The following is a 22,145-nucleotide window of genomic DNA, read 5'->3' on the forward strand; positions in this document are numbered from 1 at the left end:
AGCCCTCAGCATTTTAAGAAGAAGCATCAAGCCCTTCTATTCGCAAAAAACAAAACGCCTCCCTAACTAAACATAGTCAAAAATGTCTGGAGAGTGGCTGTGAAACCTGTCCCATATATCACACCCAGATGCAAACGAAAATCTTTCAGATAATTTTTGGTGACTAAAAGGAAACAAAAACAGATACCAGTGACCCAACTATTAGCCCTCTTGCCCCCAGGTTTTTCTAGCACATTTCTGTCTGTGCCAGCCAGCAAACTGCTTGCCCACAAAATACTAGTTCCTTCAGTTCTGCCAAGAAATAAATGCATTACAGCCATTTGTTGATTTCCCCATTAATAGTCAATCTCATGCTTATTCACTTTGTTCCTTATAGAGAGCTCCTGCAAAGGTTTCTTCCCATTAACATTTAGGGATCTTCCTCTTGTCTGTTTCACTTCAGACAAATCACATCGACACACACTCCAAATAAGCTTCTCTCAGCGGCTCTCTCTCTCTGCCCCCCCCTCTCTCTCTCTCACACACACACAGAAAGAAGCAGAAAACGTTAAAAACGACAGTTACTTGAATAACAGTCACAATAGAATGGAATGCCTCTCTCATGTGACTCACAGTCAGCCAATTACATGAGAACTACTGCCAAAGGAAAAACCCCATGTTAAAAATGCACAGTAATTTAACATAAGTAAACATTCCCATTTCCATAATGGAAATTAAACCATTATCCTTTGTGGTTCAAGGTACTCCAATGCATTTAACTTGTAATATGGAAGGAGAGGTTCAGCTGTGTCCTGGGCAATTCTTTTGACATTTGCTCCTCAAGGTCACTTCCAGGAATACAGACTGGCTCGCATTCACCATCAATTGAGGAAGGAAGGCGCACTGTCTAACCAGACATTGGCTCATTATTATTACAGTACAGCAAGGGGCTTTGAATGGTTACCAGAAGCAACAGTGTGAACGGACCAAGGATCCGATGAAGCAAACTCAACTACGTTTGAGCCCGAATAGTTGTACTTACGGATAAGCGGGTTAGAACGAACAATAAGAAAAATTAAAAAAAATGGGAGAGATGGCAGGAGAAAGAAATTAGTCCAATGACTCAAACACAATTTTTAAAATCTCCTCTTTTATTCAGACTCACCACAGTTAAAAGTCAGATCAATTACTAATCATCGTTATGTCTTTGTGCATACAAACAAAACCACACACACTGAAGAAACAAGCCCATGGGCTTTCAATTAATTTAGTCCAAGAGCACCAACTGGCTGATGGTAACCACATGACCCCTGGGAAGCCTCCGGCACACACATACTCCTTATGCTCTGTCCCCCCTGGAGAACATAGATATCACAAAGCAACCAAAGTAAATCCTGCTTTGTGAACTGGGAGAAAAGCCATGGTGGGGATGTGTGTGTGGCACTGGTTATCCAGAGGCTCTTTTGCAGAGCCCTGAGGTGACATATAGGAAGACAGGTTCCAGTGACACACACACAATTCTTGAGGTTTAACCTGCAAGCACAAATGCAACAGACAAAAAGCAAGAAGCCCTTAGCTGTCAAAAGTATATGATGTACCAATGCAAGCTCTCTTACTTCTGTTTCCGCCATAGAGCACAATGGGCGTTTCTTTTTACTCAGGGATCTCAACCCTTATAGCTGATCTGCCAATGAATTGGTACTGATTTTCTGGATGAACACAAGTTGTCAACTAACCCCATCAGTTTACTCTGCCCCACTCCACTCTCTTGCATTCATCACAAGGAAGCGGGTGGGAACAATTCCCCAAGAAAGCCCTCTTGCTATCATAGCAAATAAAGATATTAGAAAACGCAGGTAGGGAGTGAGGGGTGGAATTAGGTGCTACTGCAATAGGCCTCCTAGTGTTGACACTCGGAGGCTCAGATCCGCCTTCAGTGCTGAACTCTGCTTGCTTGAGATGGTAGAAAACGCCATATTGGCATGTCAACTGAGTTAAGAGCTTAGATTAACGATTCACAGAGGCTCAACCTCCAGAAACCCTAAAGTAGTAAGTCCAGAAGTAGTAACCCTCCATAACCCTAAAACTGGAGGGTGATTATTTCCTACCAGACAAGGGATATTAGGAAATGAGTGCACCTACGGGAACAGCACTATAGAAGCCCAGACACTTGACAGAAGAAGTGCAGCCTTCGCTTAAGATTTGCCACAAACACTTTGCAATCTTCCCTTGCTCTCCAACACCATATGCGGATAGGAAAGCTCTTGCTCCCCACCTCTAAACACAGCCCCTAAGGTCCCATTATTGATTAAAAGAAATGATCTATCCATTTCGACAAGCAGTGAAGCCGAATATTTCCACAGCTAAAAACAAAGCACTGTATGGACTTCTCTCGTAGGTCACTCTTGTAGGCCATTTCAGCTCTTTGATGTTGCCTTGCACTACTCAGTTTATACCACACAACAAGATTTGTGAAGACACAGCAAAGACAATCACCACAGATTAGACCTGACTTCATACCAACAACCCCGCTGGAAAAGGAGTAATGGAGTGGCAGGAGGGGGGGGAAACCACAAGAATGACTTCCCCGCGTTTTCCAGAACCATCCACATTTACATTATGGCAAATTTTAAGTCTGTATAATTTAAGTCAAATCAACATTAACCCAGATCAGTATTATTATTACGTAAAAATGCATTGTTCCCATTCCAGCTTCTGCTGTGCATTTTGTCCAGAATGACATATTCTGAAGGTCAAAGATGGGGAAAGTTGGCATCGCCTGTTATCCAAGTCCAACATCCAGGGACATCATGACCACAAATCCTAAGATCGATGTCCAGGAAGCCAGCTTCCCATTGCCACTGCGAAGAGAGGGGAAGTAGGGGAAGAGAAGTTAAGGTCTGCATTCTTAATGGTATTTGCTGTGGTTGTTGTTTTGTTTGTTTCCTTATCTGACACAAAAATGTTTCTTCTTCCCCCTTTGGAGAAGCAAACAGTGCATTTAATGCCCTGTTTTATGCTGTTCGGTTGGGATGGTCATGATTTGAGGGATACTGACCGATGAGGGGAAGTGCTTGTGTAGGCAGAAGATACTGAAAACAGTGACAGCTAACACACCAACAATTCCCCTCTAGAAGGGGAGAATTGGGATGAAGATGAGGTGCTTTTGACTTTCAGGGTTTCATGACAAGGAGTCTGCTACTCCAACCAACTCTTAAGATTGGATTCTACGACATTGGTCTGAGTAGTTTCAGGAGGTTGTGAAAGTCTGATGTCCTGGGAACCAAAATCTTTTCCTCAAAAGGTGACTGAGAGGAGCTTAATTTAGGTGGCGTTGCTGCTGTTGCTGCCTGAAGTGGGTTTTCCAATCTTTTCTTCTCTACAGAACAGTTAACCGGAAACAACGCTACAGTGGACCTCACAGTCATGCTTTGGTTTTAATCTCCCCTTAATTTGGTTTGCAGAGGCTTCTCTACCTGAGAGACATTTGGTGTTAAAAACAGCATGAAAGAAACAGAATGGATGTGGCTGAATAAGGAGTTGCTCACCTGATCTGTGCCTCTGGGATGATGTCGTCCATCACCACATATACCATTGCCCCAGCAGCAAAAGCCAAGGCGTAGGGCAGAAGAGGCTCTGCTAACACTATGGCAAAGGCCCCAAAGATGCCAGCTAGTGGTTCCACCATGCCGCTTAATTGCCCATACCTGTAAAACAGCCCAAACAACATGTCACTAGATAAGGCAGGGTGCTGTTCTGTTCTGTCCTGTGCATTGTGCCACAGTTTGCGAAGTCAACACAAATCAGTTCTTCCCCTTCTCCTTGACAACTTCCCATTTGAGGTCAGGACAACAGGAATGATTGTTGCCAATCATCATCATCATCATCATCTCCTCTGAAACCATTCAGGAGCAAACACTGCAGAAGACAATTCCCCTCCTTTAATCTGAAAGGTGGCAAATGGCTATAGACAAAAGAAAACGTCTGGCTATAAGTGTGAATTCTCCTCCCCATGCCTCTTCCTCCTCCACAGGGACCTTTTGCAGTCAAGATCTTTTGTCAATCAATTCCCTCCCAAAAATAAAAATAAATAAAAAATCTACTTCTGTTTTTTAGTCTGATAGTCAAGTTTTGTTTTTGGACAAAAACAGAGAAGTTAGAAAAGTCTTATTGGGATTGCAATTTGCAATACAGTGGTACCTCTGGATGCGAACAGGATCCGTTCCGGAGCCCCGTTTGCATCCTGAAGCAAACGCAACCTGCGTCTGTGCATGCGTGGGTCGCGATTCCCCACTTCCGCGCATGACGTCATTTTGAGCATCTGCGCATGCGCAAGTTGCGAAACTCGGAAGTAATGCACTCCGTTACTTCCAGGTTGCCGCGGAGCATAACCTGAAAATGCTCAACCTGAAGCACATTTAACCCGAGGTATGACTTTATCTTTTGGGGGGTTTTTTTGGGGGGGAGTTGCTACATGTTTTCAGTGTAGTGCTATCAGTTTTCCTTTCAGGGCTACCCCAAGACATTCTACTGTGGTCTAAACCACTGAGCCTCTTGGGCTTGCTAATCAGAAGGTCTGTGGTTCGAATCCCCGCTACTGAGTGAGCTCCCGTTGCTCTGTCCCAGCTTCTGCCAACCTAGCAGTTCGAAAGGACACCAGTGCAAGTAGATAAATAAGTACTGCTGTGGCAGAAAGGTAAACGGCGTTTCTGTGCGCTCTGGTTTCTGTCATGGTGTTCTGTTGTGCCAGAAGCGGTTTAGTCATGCTGGCCACATGACCCAGAAAGCTGTCTTTGGACAAACGCCGGCTCCCTTGGCCTGAAAGCGAGATGAGTGCTGCAACCCCTTTGACTGGACTTAACCATCCAGGGATCCTTTACCTTTACCTTTTTACTGCCAGAGGTGGAACTCAAACAGCACCTCTCCCAGAAGCAGAGCCCAAATGGTGCCCCTGTTTGGTCTCCCATTCAGACATCAATTCCAACCTTTGTCTATCCTCCTCTCAAGGTCACTTTGCCTTGCTTTGGCCAATTCTTATAATGGTTTACTAATCAATTCCTGTTCCCAGTGAACTCTGGGAAGTGTAGATGTGTGAGGGGAATTTCAAGTGGGTCTCCTAACAACCTTCAGCACCCTTAACAAACTACAGCTCCCAGGATTCTTTGGTTGAAGCTATGGTTGTTTAAAGTGGTATAATACTGCGTTAACTGTGTAGTCCAGATGAGACCTACATGACAAGGAGTAAAGCAATTTGCATTTCCAACTGATAGTTGGATTAGATAGGAGGACCTTTAGCAACCATAGAGTAGGTAGGTCCAGTTAGGAAAAGGATTGAGAACCACTGACATAAATAACAGCAGCCTCCCCCAGTGTGCGAGAGAAAGTGTGAATCAGGGCCACTTGAACACATTTCCAGTTCCAAAGTTGCATCAGGAAATACAAAGGAAACGTGAGAAACAGGTTTTGAACCTTACCAGAATGCTCTCCAAGTCGAAAACCCAGCTCCACGCAAGGGAAGGCTGACAGCTAGTCCTTCTGGAAAGTTCTGGATTCCAATCCCAATGGCTAAATTCCTGTGCGAATAACATGAAATAGATCATAGATATTATATAACAGAAATGATGGCTGTGCATGGGTGGAGCAAATAAAAGACATTAGGCTGAGATAGTCCTTTTGTTGGCGAAATATTCCTTGTTATTAAACATGTCTCTTTAATGTCAGTATTTTCAGCCCTTGGGGCCTAAGGCAATCATGCTAATGCTTGGCATCCAACTCAGGATTCTCATCTTCAAAGTGTTCTACATAAGTTACTCAACTTAACAATGCCCCTGGGAGGCAGGGAGGAACAGAGGTGGGTGGGGGAAAAGACTTGTCAAAAGGAGGCAGATAGCAAGTTTAAAATAGCTGTCTATGCGGAACTCCAAATTGCTGAAACAGACACCAGAGGCAGAAAGGTGTTTTTTTTTTTAAAAACGCACAAAAAAAAGTAGGGGAGGGGCATTGCTTTACACATTATTATTTCAGCCTGCTTCTGTTTGTTTGTTTGTTTGCTTGCTTGCTTGTTTGTAGTAGTCATAATAAAGGTAAAGGGACCCCTGACTGTTAGGTCCAGTTGCGGGCAACTCTGGGGTTGCGGCACTCATCTCACTTTACTGGCCGAGGGAGCCGGCGTACAGCTTCCGGGTCATGTGGCCAGCATGACTAAGCCGCTTCTGGCGAACCAGAGCAGCACACGGAAACGCCGTTTACCTTCCCGCTGGAGCAGTACCTATCTATTTGCACTTTGACGTGCTTTAGAACTGCTAGGTTGGCAGGAGCAGGGACCGAGCAACGGGCGCTCACCCCGTCGCGGGGATTCAAACCGCTGACCTTCTGATCGGCAAGCCCTAGGCTCTGTGGTTTAACCCACCGCACCACCCGCATCCCAGTAGTCATAATAGTAGTATTTTAAAGGCTTTGGTAACTTCTACACATCCTGAGCTGAAGGGGGGTTGCAGGCACAGGGCAAAAATGTGTCGTAGAAAGGATTGTGAGTTGGCATTGGGCATGAGATGCCACAGTTTAAGAGTATACATCTCTTTTCATGTGGGAAGCTTACACATCAGGGAGTATGCTAAGCTAGAGCCTCTAACCCTGATTACAGATTTCCCAAATCGAAGAAGATGCTAAGATGCTGACACTTTCCCATCAACCAACTCTCCCTCCTTCAAAGTGCATTCTGAGCTGATGCAAAGAACAAAATCAAGCACTACTCTGAACTCTGGAATAGACATGAACAGAGGCTTGGAGGAACACATGTTCATGAAGACCCAGGTCTTGAATTCTGCAGGAGCAAAAGTACCCATGGCTGCCCCATGAGAAAAGCCAACTCATTCAAACCAAAATCCATTATTAGTGCAGTATTTTTATTATCCTTTACCTTTACCTTTTATCTTTATTAGGCCCAACAAAATGTCGCAACATAACATGCAAGCTTTCGAGTTCACCAGAGCTCTTAATCAGGCTAGATGGTAAATGATTTGGGGTGGGGGTGGGGAATTGGCAGGCACTGTAGACATCTGTATTTGTGTCTGCTGTGAGTCTTTAGATGGGACAGTGGGACGAGGTAGCAGATATCAAATGGGGGGTTGATAGGTGCTACTGAGATTTCAGATTGTGTGAAGGCAAACTGAAGAAAATACACATATAACAGCTGATTCCCCCATTGGGAAATGGAAAAACCAGCTGTGACCCAGGTCCATGCCCTTTACAGTTCCTTATATTCCTAAAAGAACCGGGAGCACCATACCTTACATTCCCCACTTCCCAACTGCTTGCCAGAGAAGAGGCAAAGGTTATTCCATATAGGTTGCTTGTTACAGAAAAGATTTCTAAAGAACATATTATATATAGATCTCTCTTGCACTGAGACACTCTCCTCTGTGGTTTTAATTCTAATTGCTGCAGAAACAAATGTCATTATACCAGACCCTAGCAGGACTGGAGACTGACTTGGAAGAAGGAAACAGTGATCTGAGGGATCCTGTAACAGCCAGGAGATGGGAGGCAGAGGCAGGAGAAACTGCAGGATTGGAGAGCGAAGAACAGGCGCAGGAGGATGTAGCGATAGGTCAGGCTGGTGGAAAGTCAAGAACTTCCATGCCTCCTCCTCCTGCCCCCACCTCTCCTGATCCATTGCCTCCCAGGACCAAGTGAGGATTGGAGGAGGAGGAGCAGAAGCAAGTTACACACGGGTGGAGTCTGTGCCTGCTTGTGGGAGATACATAAGCTGAGGTTGGGGGCATGGCCTATTTGTTGTGGCAACTGCCTCATTGGGTGCATACCTAGGAGCAGCTGAGAGACGCAGGGCTGATAAGACATGCATTTTCCTAACTTGTAAATGCACTTTAGACAACTCCTCACTCTGGGCATTCCTTGCCTGACACATACTGTATTTTTCACTCCATAAGACGCACCTAGTTTTTAGAGGAGGAAAACAAGAAATAAAAAAGCAATGCAAAGCCTCTTGAGCAAAGAGGCAGGAGCAATCCCACTGTGCTCAAGAGGCTTTGCGTGGCTATCCCTGAAGCAAGAAGAGCAAGAGGGATCGGTGCACAACGATCCCTCTTGCTCTTCGGGCTTCTGGGATAGCTGCACAGCCTCTTCAGGGCAGCGGGATGAAGGCTCCTCGCTGCCCTGAAGAGGCTGCACGCGGCTAAGCCAGAAGCTAGAACAGTGAGAGGGAGTGCTGCACAGTGATCCCTCTTGCTGTTCTGGCTTCTGGGATAGCTGCGCAACCTGCATTTGCTCCATAAGATGCACACACATTTCCCCTTACTTTTTAGGAGGGAAAAAGTGCATCTTATAGAGCAAAAAATACGGTAACTTCCCTGTTTTGGCCAGTGCTGAGTAGTGATGCATGGATGCCTCACATCATTCATGTCACTAGGTGGAGGACATGCTACATACAGTTCAAGCAATGGCAATTTGGAGCCTGGGAGTCAAGCTCCAGCTCCCTCCATTCCCACCAGCATCTTGTGTTAGTGGCAAAGGTATTATTTCCACAACATCACGGTTCAAGTTGGGTGTTTGGGGGTGTGCATTCCACCTGATGGTGAGCAGCCATTTTTTAAAGTCCAAGATAGGTTTGCATTTCTGGACAGCACTGATCCCAAAAAACAAAAGAGTGCTTCACTGATGTTTCAGTATTATCTGTGGTCTAAAGCAGGGTGTAAAGGTAAAGGGACCCCTGACCATTAGGTCCAGTTGTGGCCGACTCTGGGGTTGCGGCGCTCATCTCGCTTTATTGGCCGAGGGAGCCGGCATACAACTTCTGGGTCATGTGGCCAGCATGACTAAGCCGCTTCTGGCGAACCAGAGCAGCGCATGGAAATGCTGTTTACCTTACCGCCAGAGCGGTACCTATTTATCTACTTGCACTTGGACATGCTTTCAAACTGCTAGGTTGGCAGGAGCAGGGACCGAGCAACGGGAGCTCACCCCGTCATGGGGATCCGAACCGCTGACCTTCTGATCGGCAAGTCCTAGGCTCTGTGGTTTAACCCACAGCGCCACCCAAAAGCATGGACTGCACAACAAGCATGGGAAGTTTCACAATTGAAGGCTCATCTATAAGTTGGTTGAAAATGGAACATATTAAAGTCTCTTTGTCAACTGAAGATAAAGCATTTGTTTACTTGGTGAGGGTTTTAAGAGGCCAAGTATGCCGATTACTCAGATATATAAAATGAGGGCCAATTTACTGTCTGGCTCAAATATTTCCAAATGGGTAAGGAACCCTGTTGCTTGGTTGGGGCAGCGAATCATCTGCTTAGCACTGCCAATATGCTGTCTAGTTTTGTCAATACTGATGAGGTGCTCAATTCTTAAGAGAAAAAAATACAGGTCCTTGGTGTTAAACAGATGTGAATGTCTAACACTCCATCTATTCAGCCCTCAATAGCTGGTTGAGAGGGAACACAATCGTGCTAAGGGAGTGTCAAACCACACCGACATTTTATTGTCCTTAAAATAGAAACAAAGGTCACAGAGTTCCTGTCTTGCATTTAAACCGTGGGTAGATTTTACCTGCAGAGGCAGACACAGGGAAATGTGGTTAGGGAGGTACAATATTGAGTTTTAAAGTGAGAAATCGAGATTGAAATTTCTGTTAAACCACGAGCTCACTGGGTGGGCTTGGGCAAGTCAACAATATTTTAGTTTAATGTAGGTAGCAGAGTTATCGGGAGGATAAATGAACAGAGAATTTCAAAGCAATTTATACACTGTAAAGCAGCTTTCGGCAACTTGGTGCCCGCCTGATTCCTAGGATGAAAACTTTCATCATGGTCATCATGCCGAGATAGATGAGAGCTGTAGTCAAAAACATCTGGCAAAGACTACTGTAAGATGCATTGTCCTTTCCCCATCCTGTACTTTTCTTGCTGCTTCTAGTGTTCACTAGGATTTTTTGCCTTGACTGCCATGTTTGCTTACAATACCATGCATGTGTGCAAGCACACTATGTACTAAGAAAAATGGCAGCCAAGACTGGTCCACCAATGGTCACTGGTACCAGCATATGAACATGAAGGGTTACAACTAGAGAGGACAGGAATCTGGGGAGTTGAGGTGGCCTGCCCAGTCATCTGAGTGCCACCAATACACGCACTTTCTTACAATATTGTAGTATTGCAGCACAATACTATCTGGTACCTGGCAAAGCAGCTAAAGTTCTTTCTGAGGATTTTCTAAGTAATTCTAAACCATTTTGAGCTAAACTATGCATGCATTGTATGTATGTACTGAAGTCTATAGAAAGAAAATGTCTGTATTTGAAAATACAAGGAAGGAAGGACTTCTGCTCCACCCAGTTGACTGATAAGGCTCTTAGTTTCCCATAAATGGTCATGGGGTGGCTAAATACTAAAAGGATACAAAAACAGTTGAATGAATCAGCTTGATTGTTCTTATGAATGGAAAGATGAATGAACTGTGGTTTGCAAACTTGAGTTTCAGTCCATCTCAACATACAAGGCATGGGAGGCAGAGAGACTGAAGGTTACATAAAATTCTTGGCATGGGTGCTGCTAAGGTGTTGGTTTCAAAACTCAGGACTCACCTGGTGTATATTAGACTATCTGCAGGATCTACATCTGCACAAACTTGAAAATGAGGGATTCATTCTCTCATGTGAGCTTCTCCCAAAATGGAATTGAAAAGGAAACAAAAGCTTCCCTTATTGCATTTCTCTGTTTGATGAGAGAATTTACTGCTCACAAACATGAAGGATTAACAACACCAGAGGGCACAGTCCGGACAAAAGCAGCACAAACCTTTATGTTGCCTCCAAAGCTCTGCCAACAAGTCCCAGCCATGCCCTGTAGTAACCCTTCTTCCTCTGCCACCTACGCACTTGTGGTATAAAACCTAAAATTTCACCTGCAATCCCATTCCAATCTTCCAACGTATAGCACAACCCTGGCAGCTGCAACCCTCAAAATGAATGCAGTTTGAATCAATGATGCTGCGGGATTTCAAAGTTCAGCATAATGGGGCTACAGTTGTACCTCGGGTTAAGAACTTAATTCATTCAGTTCTTAACCTGGAACTGTTCTTAACCTGAAGCACCACTTTAGCTAATGGGGCCTGCCACTGCGCAATTTCTGTTCTCATCCTGAAGCAAAGTTCTTAACCCAACGTACTATTTCTGGGTTAGCGGAGTCTGTAACCTGAAGCATCTGTAACCCGAGGTACCAGTGTACATTTTTTAAAATTATTTTTTTAAAAACCCTTTATCCTCCCATTGCGTAATATGACTTCAAGTTACAAGATAGGAGATTCCAACTAAACATCAGGAGAAACTTTCTGGCCGTAAGAGCTGTACGACAGTGGAACGGTCTCCCTCAGGAGGTTGTGGACTCGCCTTCCTTGGAGGTTTTGAAGCAGAGGTTGGATGGCCATCTGTCATGGATGCTTTAGCTGAGATTCCTTGCAATGCAAGCTGCTGGACTAGATGACCAATGGGGGTCTCTTCCAACTCTACAATTATATGATTCTGTGAGCACTAAATCACCACACCAGTGCTTCCTTGTGTGTAGGAGCTCCACAGACACGCAACCTGCGCACATGTGTCTTTTCCCATTCACTTCACTGAAATGCAGCCTTGCACACTGGAAGGGAAACGGCCCCTCACATTAAAGTGAGGAAGAAAAGCAACGCAAGCAAGAGCTCTGCATTCTCAGCCGAGCACTGGCAGCTCAGTATTGGGCAAATGGAAATGTTCTGCTTGGTGGTGCATGAATTATGGGAGAAAGGAAAGAGTGACCGTTCTTGAAATTCAGAAGCCTCACCACACCTTGACTTACCCCCAGTTTTAGCCAAATCATGGCCCTCCTTCCGGTAGCCTATTAAAAACTGTAGCTAAGCAGACAGTTTCAGAAGTTGGGGTTCACCCCAACTCTTGGCTGAATAGTAGTGGTTAGGACACGGGTGGCACTGTGGTCTAAACCACTGAGCCTCTTGGGCTTGCCGATTGGAAGGTTGGCAGTTCAAATCCCCGCGGCGGGGTGAGTTCCTGTTGCTCTGTCACAGCTCCTGCCAACCTAGCAGTTTGAAAGCACGTCAAAGTTCAAGTAGATAAATAGGTACCGCTCCAGCCGGAAGGTAAATGGTGTTTCCGTGCGCTGCTCTGGTTTCGCCAGAAGTGGCTTAGTCATGCTGGCCATATGTCCCGGAAAAACTGTCTGCGGACAAACACTGGCTCCCTCAGCCAGTAAAGCAAGATGAGCGCCGCAACCCCAGAGTCGTCCACGACTGGACTTAACTTTACCTTTACCTTTTACAACACCTATCTCAAATGGGGGCACTTGCAGCAAAGTTTTGGAGCCACTGCTGTGAAGCCAAACAAATCCGTGTAGGGCTGGGACAAGATTTTCCCACCTTTCCAGCAAAGGTTACTGTCCACCTAAACATGGAGTGCTTTTCCCCTTGAAACACAGAGCCAAGAAAGCAGGGCCTCATTCTGTCCCCCCAGGTCCTCGCCCCTTAAAAAGGAGGCTCAAATCGCCGCACAAAGACTGGCTTCATTCTCAGCTCCTGAGAAACCTCAGCAGCTGCAAGAAAGATCTTTTTTTCTGATACATTAAACACTTGTTTCCTCTTAGCAAAATAAAACCAGTCTTGGTGGTGGGGAAGAAGAAGAAAAAACCGCTCAGAGTTGTTTAAAGTTTTATATATATATATATTAACAACAACAAGAAGACGGTTGAGAATGGAGAAGGAGCTGCTGCGAATTTGCTTACCCAGGATAGACTTATTTCAATAAAGGGAAGAAGGAGAGAGAGAGAGAGAGAGAGAGAGAGAGAGAGAGAGAGAGAGAGAGAGGTGGGGTGGGGGGAAGAGTATGGGGAAAACATCTCTTCTAGAAAACAGTAGAGCTGCTGTCTACACGCTTCCTCCCCCCCCTCAGGCAGCCCCCCCCCTTGCCTCTCCTTAGCACAAAGCAGCTATTACCACAGCAAATTAATGGGTGGGAGAGGAAAGTGTGAATGAAGGGGTCTGTGCAAAAAGAAACCACAAAATTGCCACTGAGCCTTCCCCCCACAAGGAGCCAAAACCTATTCTGACCTTGCTCTACTTTGCCTGCCTTAAAGGCAATTAGGTGAGGTGTTTTTGTTGTTGTTTCTTTGCTTTGTAGGGAAAGGGTGGGTGGTCAGGTGCAGATTGGAGAAAGAGGAAAAGAAAAGCAATTGCAGAAAATCTAGAACAAACGATACCCCTTAGGAATCTTAACACTATGTGTGGAACCTGGACTATTACGCCTGTTCTTATTTTCCGTGGCATGCTTTCAAAGCCACAGGAAGTGAAAGTGCACAATTGCATGATCATTCTTGAGATTTTGTGAGTGCAATTAATAGTGCAATTCTGGGCATGTCTGCCCAGAAGTAAATCCTACTGAGTTCAGTGGGACTTACTCCCAAGTAAGTGTACATGGGATTAAAACCTTACAGATTTACAACACAGAGATTTGGGTACAACTGAATCCCTCTGTAAAGATAATAAATCACTGAATCATAGAGTTGGAAGGGACCACGAGGATCATCTAGTCCAGGGGTCAGCAAACTTACCGCACCTCGGGCCAGTGTCTCCAGCGCCAATTGCACGGAGGGCGGGGGAGTGTGTGCCCATACGTGTGTGCACACACTATTTCCGGTGCACTTCCAGGTCAGAGGAGCACTGGAAATAGCTTGTGCACATGTGCATGGGCCTCCTCCGACCTGGATGTGCACCGTAAATAACGTTTTCACATGCACAAATAACGCTTGCGCATGCGCACAAGCTATTTCCGGTGCTCCTCTGACCTGGAAGTGGGCAGCCGTGCAGTGCAGCGCAGCGCAGTGCTGGTAAGAGCAGGCGGGGGCAGCGGGCATTACCGCGGGCCGGATAAACGAGTCCCTCGGGCCTTCTCCAGCCTGCAGGCCTTAGTTTGGGGACCCCTGATCTAGTCCAACCCCATGCAATGCAGGAATCTTTTGCCCAATATGAGGCTCAAACCCATGACCCTGAGATTAAGAGTCTCGTGCTCTACCGACTGAGCTATCAACAAAGGTTTGTGCTTCAAAATATATACAAAAAAACTTTCCTCCTTGAGTGGCATCCGGTTGATGTCTTTCTATGGACAGAAGACATCTGTCAGAGAAAGAGAAGGCAACCCCTTCCCCTCTGGAAGTGCCCCCCCCATTTGCTCCAAGGGGAGAGGAAATCACCCAAAACTGCCTTCAATCAGAAAAGAACGCCAACTGGATACCACCCCTTGCACCCCAGCATTCAGTAAACTTGAAGATTCTCTTTTGGGGTCTACAAATCTCAAATACTGTACCTCTGCTCTCAGTTTCCACACTAGCCAACCTCAGGTCACACTCAAACAACCATGGCATGGGCCTTCCACGGAACTTCTCCCCTGCCCCAGAAGATGAAGGGTCACAAACAAGAACAGAATGTCTTGTCTCATTCATAAACTCAGTCTCCTTCAGTGAGCAAATACACACAACAAACAGCTTTGTTTGAATCCAGGGTAGCAGGAAGAGCTTAATGAGGTGGAATCGCAGATTTTTACATCAACATTCCCTTTAAGTTCCCTCAAGGAGAGGGGTGGAAGTGGAACCCTGATGACTATCAAAACTTTCAGGAAGCTTATTTGCTTTGCATTGCACACAGGGAAGTGAGATGACAGTGTTTTACACAATTCCAACACTGATACATAACGGTTCTTAACACCAACCAAGTGACTGTGGGTTCCTGCCGCGGGTTGGGATTTGATTCTGCCCAGCCTTTGTGCAAGGAACTGTGGTAGAAGTAGCCAGACTGTGGTCAGATCTAATTAGCTAATGCTTTTAGGAAATGTTGTAATAGGCAAAACAGGCAACTTGCAAGTCCTAAGAATGACCCCTCCAGTTCAAAGGTGGAAAGGGTATCTTCTGTGATGGGTGGGCATTACAGTAAAGAAAGTATCTATCTTGTTACAATTTCTGGAGAAGAAATTTGACGTGATTGCTCCTCTATATGAGACCCATCTGTTCGTGGTTTCTCCCAAGTTTACTGGGAAAGATTATAACCCCAATAAAACTTCACTGTGCTCTGGGAAAGAAAAGATGCCTTATGAAGAAACTCTTGGTGTCGTTAGGAAATGTACACTACCAAGGCAGGTGGCAGAGCTCAGCAGGAGTGCTTCGGTTGCACACACACACACCCAATACAGCCCAATGCTATGATGTGAGCAGCAGTGGAGTATTTAAGAGTATAATCTGTATGGTGGGACTGCGAAGAACTGGGCAAAGGCCTTGCTCATCCTTCCAGGGCAGTGAACATTGCCTTGAAAAGCCAGATTGTTAAATTGTGAATTATGGAGGCAAACAGAACAAATATCAAGAAACAGAAGCAGACTGTGAAAACAGAACAGAACAGAAACAGAACCAGGAATCAGCAAGTAACATTCAGACAGACGGGGCCATTTTGTAATTATTCCAGGAGCAGGAACAAGGTACATCACAACTGCAACTACTATGACATCACAGACTGGGAGCTCAAATAAATTTGGTCCTCAAGATTGCCTTCAACTTTCCTTTGCAAATTTTGACGCTGAGTCATTTCCAAGTATTTTCTTAATGCCATTATATTCTTTGAATAATGGCTATCTACATTCAACACTTAATGATATATATCTGACAACTAATTTTTTTTTTTCAGAATTCAACGGCTGACGTGCAACGGTACATAGTCAGTTACATTGCAACAGTATATTTGTTCTTGGTGATAGCTTGTGGTTAGTGAAAAGAGAGCTTAACCAGGAACCTGGGTTTTGGCAACAAGCCAAACCTCAGGTTAACTCAGTGTGTTGCAGGAGCAAAAATGACCAGGAAGCAGCAAAGTGGCTGTGCAGTCCTAGTGGTGAGGTATTATCAGGAAGGTGCAGTCTCATAGACCTTGCTCCCAACCTATGAAGTCTTCTTTCCCCTCTGTCCTATTAAAATTATCCTGCCCTAAATGGAAACTTATGCAACGGACCTTATACACAGTATGCCTGTGAACTGGCGTGGCATCACCTTGGAACTCTCTCATTAACTTTTTTTTTAATATAAAAAAGCAAAGAAATTGGCATCTCTGCATATTTGCAAGGTCAAGACACAGAAAGCCTTCTATAAGCCTAAAACCTTGTTTTGAAGGGACTATTATTTTACAGAGCGATTATGAAAGTAGGCTACATATTCTTAACAAGCCCCTTTTCACTCCGGCTTTCAATTCCCTACAGTGTATAATATGCATGTGTAGTCCTGCATGGCAGGGCCCTTAACATACTGTTTTGATTGTTATCGCCTTGCCATGAAAGGGCCGATTGTTTTGGGTTCCTACGATTACATCATGGCTTCCCACTCTGGTTGCCTGTCAAGGTGTTTGATCGGAGCTCGCAGGTGGGAAGGAGTCCTGCGGTAAGCCTTGAGCACTTCCCCATACTTGCCCTACCTGTTAAACACAGCTGCCTTAGCACGCAAAGGCTCTCTTCTCCCCCCTCCCTTCCTTTTCTTGTGAACGCTCACGTAGAGCAGGCAAAGAAAATGAACTGGAGATGGAAGATACGGGAAATAAAACTATTGAGTTTAGATTCTGGCTCTCAGGAGACAGGCAGTGCTCAGAAGAACCTGTCAAAATCTTTCTACAGTTTCTACTTTTAGTTAAATATTTTTATTTATTTACTTGATTTGGGGGGGGGAGCTACTCCCCTCCCCCTCCCCCCCGGCTATGCCCATGGTCACACACACTGCTGGAATCTGAACTCTGGAGTGCTGGCCAAGGGTGAATGTAGTCTGTAGTTGGTGGGGGAAGGAAAGGTTAATCTGTCCTATACAGTGGTACCTCAGGTGATGAACTTAATTTGTTCTGGAGGTCCGTTCTTAACTTGAGGTACCACTTTAGCTAATGGGGCCTCCCGCTGCTGCCACCGTGCGATTTCTGTTCTCTCTCTCTTTTTTTTTTAATAAGATATTTATTAGCGTTTTACAAAAAACATAGGTTTACAGAATAAAAGGAATTAAAACAGAAATTAACATACTAAAAAGAAAACATAGAAGAGAAAAAATACAAAATACAAAAAACCAATAGCTAAGAAAAAATTTAAAAATAAATCCATTTTTCAATATCTTTAAGTTCATTTGCTTGTTTCCTTGACCTCCTCACACCTCCCCTTTTTGTATTCCCATTTACATAATCAATTCAGCAAATCCTTGCCCTCTTTCATTTATCTTAACTCTATATCTTAACCTATTATAACTATGCATTTTCATCCATTATCAATCCATATTTGCATATTCTTATTAACCTTGTTACCAATACCACTTATTTTCAATCCAACATCATTTTAACATTCATTAATTTTACAGTATTTCTGCAAGTAGTCTTTAAATTTCTTCCAATCTTCTTCCACCAACTCTTCTCCCTGGTCTCGGATTCTGCCAGTCATTTCTGCCAATTCCATATAGTCCATCACCTTCATCTGCCACTCTTCCAGGTTGGGTAAATCTTGTGTCTTCCAATACTTTGCAATAAGTATTCTTGCTGCTGTTGTTGCATACATAAAGAAAGTTCTATCCTTCTTTGGCACCAATTGGCCGACTATGCCCACAAGAAAGGCCTCTGGTTTTTTCAGGAAGGTATATTTAAATACCCGTGCGATTTCTGTTCTCATCCTGAAGCAAAGTTCTTAACCCGAGGTACTATTTCTGGGTTAGCGGAGTCTGTAACCTGAAGCGTCTGTAACCTGAAATGTCTGTAACCTGAGGTACCACTGTACAATCTTCAGGGCTTGCAACTGGTGCTTGGGGGAAGCGCTATGGCATTTTCTTTGCAGACCTACCTGCCTGTCTATATCTGCCTCCTCTCTGTAATACCTTGTCCTTTATAACTCTGCCCATAGGCTGCCATTTTGTGTTTGAGCTCTGCCTATCTATGAACTTCACAGCCCCTTGCTTTGAGTCTCCGGGTGACATACAGATAGGTTTCAGTTCCACAATTTATTCTGAAACCACAAGTTGCTACAAAGGAAGAGCCTTGTGTAAGACAGCATGTACTGGTCTAGCACAGCTGATAAGATGCTACTTCACCAATTAACAAAGCACCCCAACATGCTTTTAATTTGCCCCATCACTATGAACTGACCCTCCTTTTCTTACAGCCTCAGCTCACCAACTGAATTATTGGGGAAATATGCACCTGTTTGAGAGAGGACCCTTGTGAGGTTTGCAACAAAATCCTGCGTTTAGAACAGTTTAAAGTTCTTTGTAAATGCTGAATGTTATTCTCATTACCACCTAGTAGAGAAGCTGCAAAGCATGATGCACAACTGCTTCTTTAATATGCCTTGTATACCTTATTTATTATTGTTGTTAGAGAAAACAAAAATTGGGAACAGTCACTAAGAATTTAGAAGGACTGTTTAGATAACCTTTTATTTCACATCTAACATACCAACACAATGGTAAGCAGTGATTATTTTTACATTGTGTCTCTGAGGGACAACAAACAGAGGCTTTTACTTCCTTGCTACTTACACTTTTTTGGTTTGCATCAACCTCTTGCCTTTTTAGCTACAAGTGAATGTTAAGTAGTCTTCATTTTCTTCTATTTTTACTTTTTAAAAAGGGGCCTACTTTCCACTGCATCTCTGGTGGTCTTTGAGCTTTCCCAAACCCCAACAGCCATTGGCGAGGACCAAAAAAACGAAAAGCACAAGCTATATATTGTTTTGGAGGCTTAATTGGCTAGAAGAAAATGGCTCCACCTCACAATTCCAGCCCTCACACTGGGAAGGAATCAATTGGGTCTTATTGCCAGTCAATGGATGTCAATTCTTTCCCTCCAGCTTGCATATAGAATGCCGATTAACAGGGTGATAGGAAAAAAACCACCCCAATTGTGCTGTTAAAGGGGAAGTAAGACCATTTATGAGCAGCGTAGAAACATTTATATCGGTGTCTGAGCTCAGGTATCTGTTCTCTGAGGAGAATCTCTTCAGGAAATTCAAGGACCTTTTAACTGTTCTTACAATAAGGCAGGGGTCAGCAAACTTTTTCAGCAGGGGGGCCAGTCCACTGTCCCTCAGACCTTGTGGGGAGCCGGACTATATTTTTTGGGGGGAAATGAACAAATTCCTATGCTCCACAAATAACCCAGAGATGCATTTTAAATAAAATCACACATTCTACTCCATGCTGATTCCCAGACTGTCCGCGGGCCAGATTTAGAAGGCGATTGGGCTGGATCCGTCCCCCCAGGCCTTAGTTTGCCTACCCATGCAATAAGGCCATGAAAGCATATATAATACAGGAGGGCAGTTCTGTATAGCGAGTGGAGAACAAATGCAGTTGACACCCCAGACCCTTTCTGAAATGCTCCTCACTGTGAATCCTAATACCCTGACTGCAGGAGGATGCTAGGCAGTCAATATGTCACACTTGAGAAGGGTACACATACCCATCCCTTGTCGTATTCTTGGGTATTTTCAGTGGCAGCACTACACTTATGGAACTCTCTCCCTGGGGGCATCCTGTGTCGTCTTCGTCCCCCATAGAAACATTCAAGCGAAAGCGAAAGACATTTCATTTGTCCAGACTATATGTATTACAGAGGACACTGGCTTTTAGTGGGTGGCACTATAGATAGCTTCCACTGCTAATCGCTATGAAAGTGTTTTTCTGTGACTTTGTGGTATTCCTTTGTATTATTTTATTTATGCTGTCAGCCACCCTGTTCCCTGGTTGGAAGAAGAGCAGGGTGGGAAAACAACCAATAAACAAAGAAATTAAAACACTGCTTTTCAAGCAGAAGGCCTCCTGTTAACATCTAAAAAGAAGAAGCCCAGGACAAGGCTAGGAGAAGGAGACGGGTCGAAGATCGCCGAGTGAGCTTCACAGGTCAAAACCAGCCAATGCATTGCAATGATTGCAATGATGCAATACAGTGGTACCTTGGGTTACAAACACTTCGGGTTACAGACTCCGCTAACCGAGAAGTAGTACCTCGGGTTAAGAACTTTACCTCAGGATGGGAACAGAAATCATGCGGTGGTGGCGCAGCGGCAGCAGGAGGCCCCATTAGCTAAAGTGGTACCTCAGGTTAAGAACAGTTTCAGGTTAAGAACGGACCTCTGGAACGAATGAAGTTCATAACCAGAGGTACGACTGTACTGCAAAAAAGATCAACAATTTCACTGCTACCCCCCAAAGAAAAGCTCAACAAATCAAGGTTTTTTTTGAAATATGTAACCCTACTTTAATATGGCCCTGCTCCTGGATTCTGTATTAACCGCCATTTTGAAACACACTTCAAGGATGGCACCCACTCAAGAGTGTCCACATGGTGGCTCATATCTTTTGATAAGGGATAGTGCTAAGTAAATTGCCCCAAACCAAGAAGGAACTGTCCTAGATTACATGTGTAAAATATTATGCATTTATATTTAGAAGTGCCTGGGAGCAGAAGGAAGAAAGAGGCATCTGGGGAGAAAGTCTCCAGCAGGAAAAAGGCTGGGTATGTGGTTGAGTTCAACACAATGTATTCATTCAGGAAAGAAAAGGAGGGGAAAAGCACTTGTCTCACAGGGCTTTTCCCAGTGAAAACACCAAGATAAGTTTACCAAACACTCTTCACCCTAGACAAAGAGAGAAATTGTATCCTAGCCCTGCAGGCTGCTAGTGGCGGAATCCAAGGCCCTGAGTGTGCCTGTGGGTTCTTTGGCGAACAATATGTTTGCTCAGTCTTGTAGACACATCCTCAAGAAATCTTTACGACTGTGCTCAGGGCGACATTCCTTCTCCCTGCCCCCCACCCCGCTGCAGTGAAAAATACAAAAAAAGAAGGGAATGGGCTTGATCAGGGGGTGCCAATTCACCCATTTTTATCTGGTGCCACTGAAAAAACGAGGCACTGCTAAAAATCTTTCACCACAGGGTGGCACAAGCCAAACCAATCTGTAACAACACTGGTGCAATGGTAGCCACAACAAACAAAACCTCCTTGGCTTTAAGTTAAATCAGTCCTTGCTACTCAGCCCCATTTGGTTTCTCTCGCATGCGTACTGCTTTTAATGACTACTGGCACAATCAACCACATTTAATGATATTAGCCCCATAAAACAGGAATTCTTCGTCAATTTGTGCAACAAAGCATCTCATAACATGTCAAGTTGTGCTTTGCATGCTGCTAAAGAATGATTAACGCAAGCCTCTCCCCACCTTTTAAAGGAAATATTGCAGTACAGTGGTACCTTGGGTTACATACGCTTCAGGTTACATATGCTTCAGGTTACAGACTCTGCTAACCCAGAAATAGTAGCTCAGGTTAAGAACTTTGCTTCAGGATGAGAACAGAAATTGTGCTCCGGCAGCGCGGCGGCAGCAGGAGGCCCCATTAGCTAAAGTGGTGCTTCAGGTTAAGAACAGTTTCAGGTTAAGAACGGACCTCCGGAATGAATTAAGTTCTTAACCCGAGGTACCACTGTATATAAAAGAACTTAGCATGTTTGCTTTTTTGTGATGGCAGTAACGGATCTTGATAATTAAGAGAAATGGTGCCAACAAAAAAATAATATATAGGAAGCAGCCGTGGTTGCTGATTAATTATTGTGCAAAAGTCTCCTCTATATGCAGCAGCAATATTATGAGATGCCCAGTCCTGGCACGAAACAACTTTATGGGTCAACAATAGGAGATTTCTTCTTCTTCTAGTACAGCAAGAGAGAGGGGGGAAAAGAGAGGTATGTGATGTATTGAGGCATTTGTTGAGACAAAGATACTGGGGTGGGGGGAAGGAACAGCACACGCCTCAAGCCAATATAGGCTCATGTCTTCAGCTGGCACCAGAACAAAGCGATTCCAAAAATAGAGCTCAAACACCTAAGTAATCGCTCATGTGTTTTTGAGGAGTCAAGTCGTACGCATTGCCAAATCTATCGGCCTTACTTAGTTTTCTATGCTTTTGTGGCCAGCTCCCTTTTAGAAGCACGGAACAATATTTCACATGCTGTGGAAGTCAAGACTGTCTTCTTTGTTCTTTGAGTGGCTGGGGAAACCCAGCCAGATGGGCAGGGTATAAATAACAAATTATTATTATAATTATTATTATTTATCAAGGAATGT

The 22,145-nt window shown here is 44.5% G+C and overlaps 1 protein-coding gene across 4 annotated transcripts in view; it reads right to left on the reverse strand.

Moving 5' to 3' along the window:
• Positions 1-1,112: 1,112 nt before the first annotated feature.
• The window catches only part of SLC39A11 (solute carrier family 39 member 11), a 264,458-nt gene continuing 243,425 nt past the window's right edge, over positions 1,113-22,145 (reverse strand). For all 4 annotated transcript variants that reach the window (XM_053375424.1, XM_053375423.1, XM_053375421.1 and 1 more), the window contains 3 exons: positions 5,454-5,552; positions 3,528-3,686; positions 1,113-2,840 (listed from right to left, as the gene is read on the reverse strand). In XM_053375424.1, the coding sequence (XP_053231399.1) occupies positions 2,762-2,840; positions 3,528-3,686; positions 5,454-5,552 (337 nt within the window). In that variant the 3' untranslated portion in view covers positions 1,113-2,761. The remainder of the gene's footprint in view (positions 2,841-3,527; positions 3,687-5,453; positions 5,553-22,145) is intronic.

This window comes from Podarcis raffonei, chromosome 2 (genome assembly GCF_027172205.1).
Source record: "Podarcis raffonei isolate rPodRaf1 chromosome 2, rPodRaf1.pri, whole genome shotgun sequence".
Classification (NCBI taxonomy): Eukaryota; Metazoa; Chordata; class Lepidosauria; order Squamata; family Lacertidae; genus Podarcis; species Podarcis raffonei.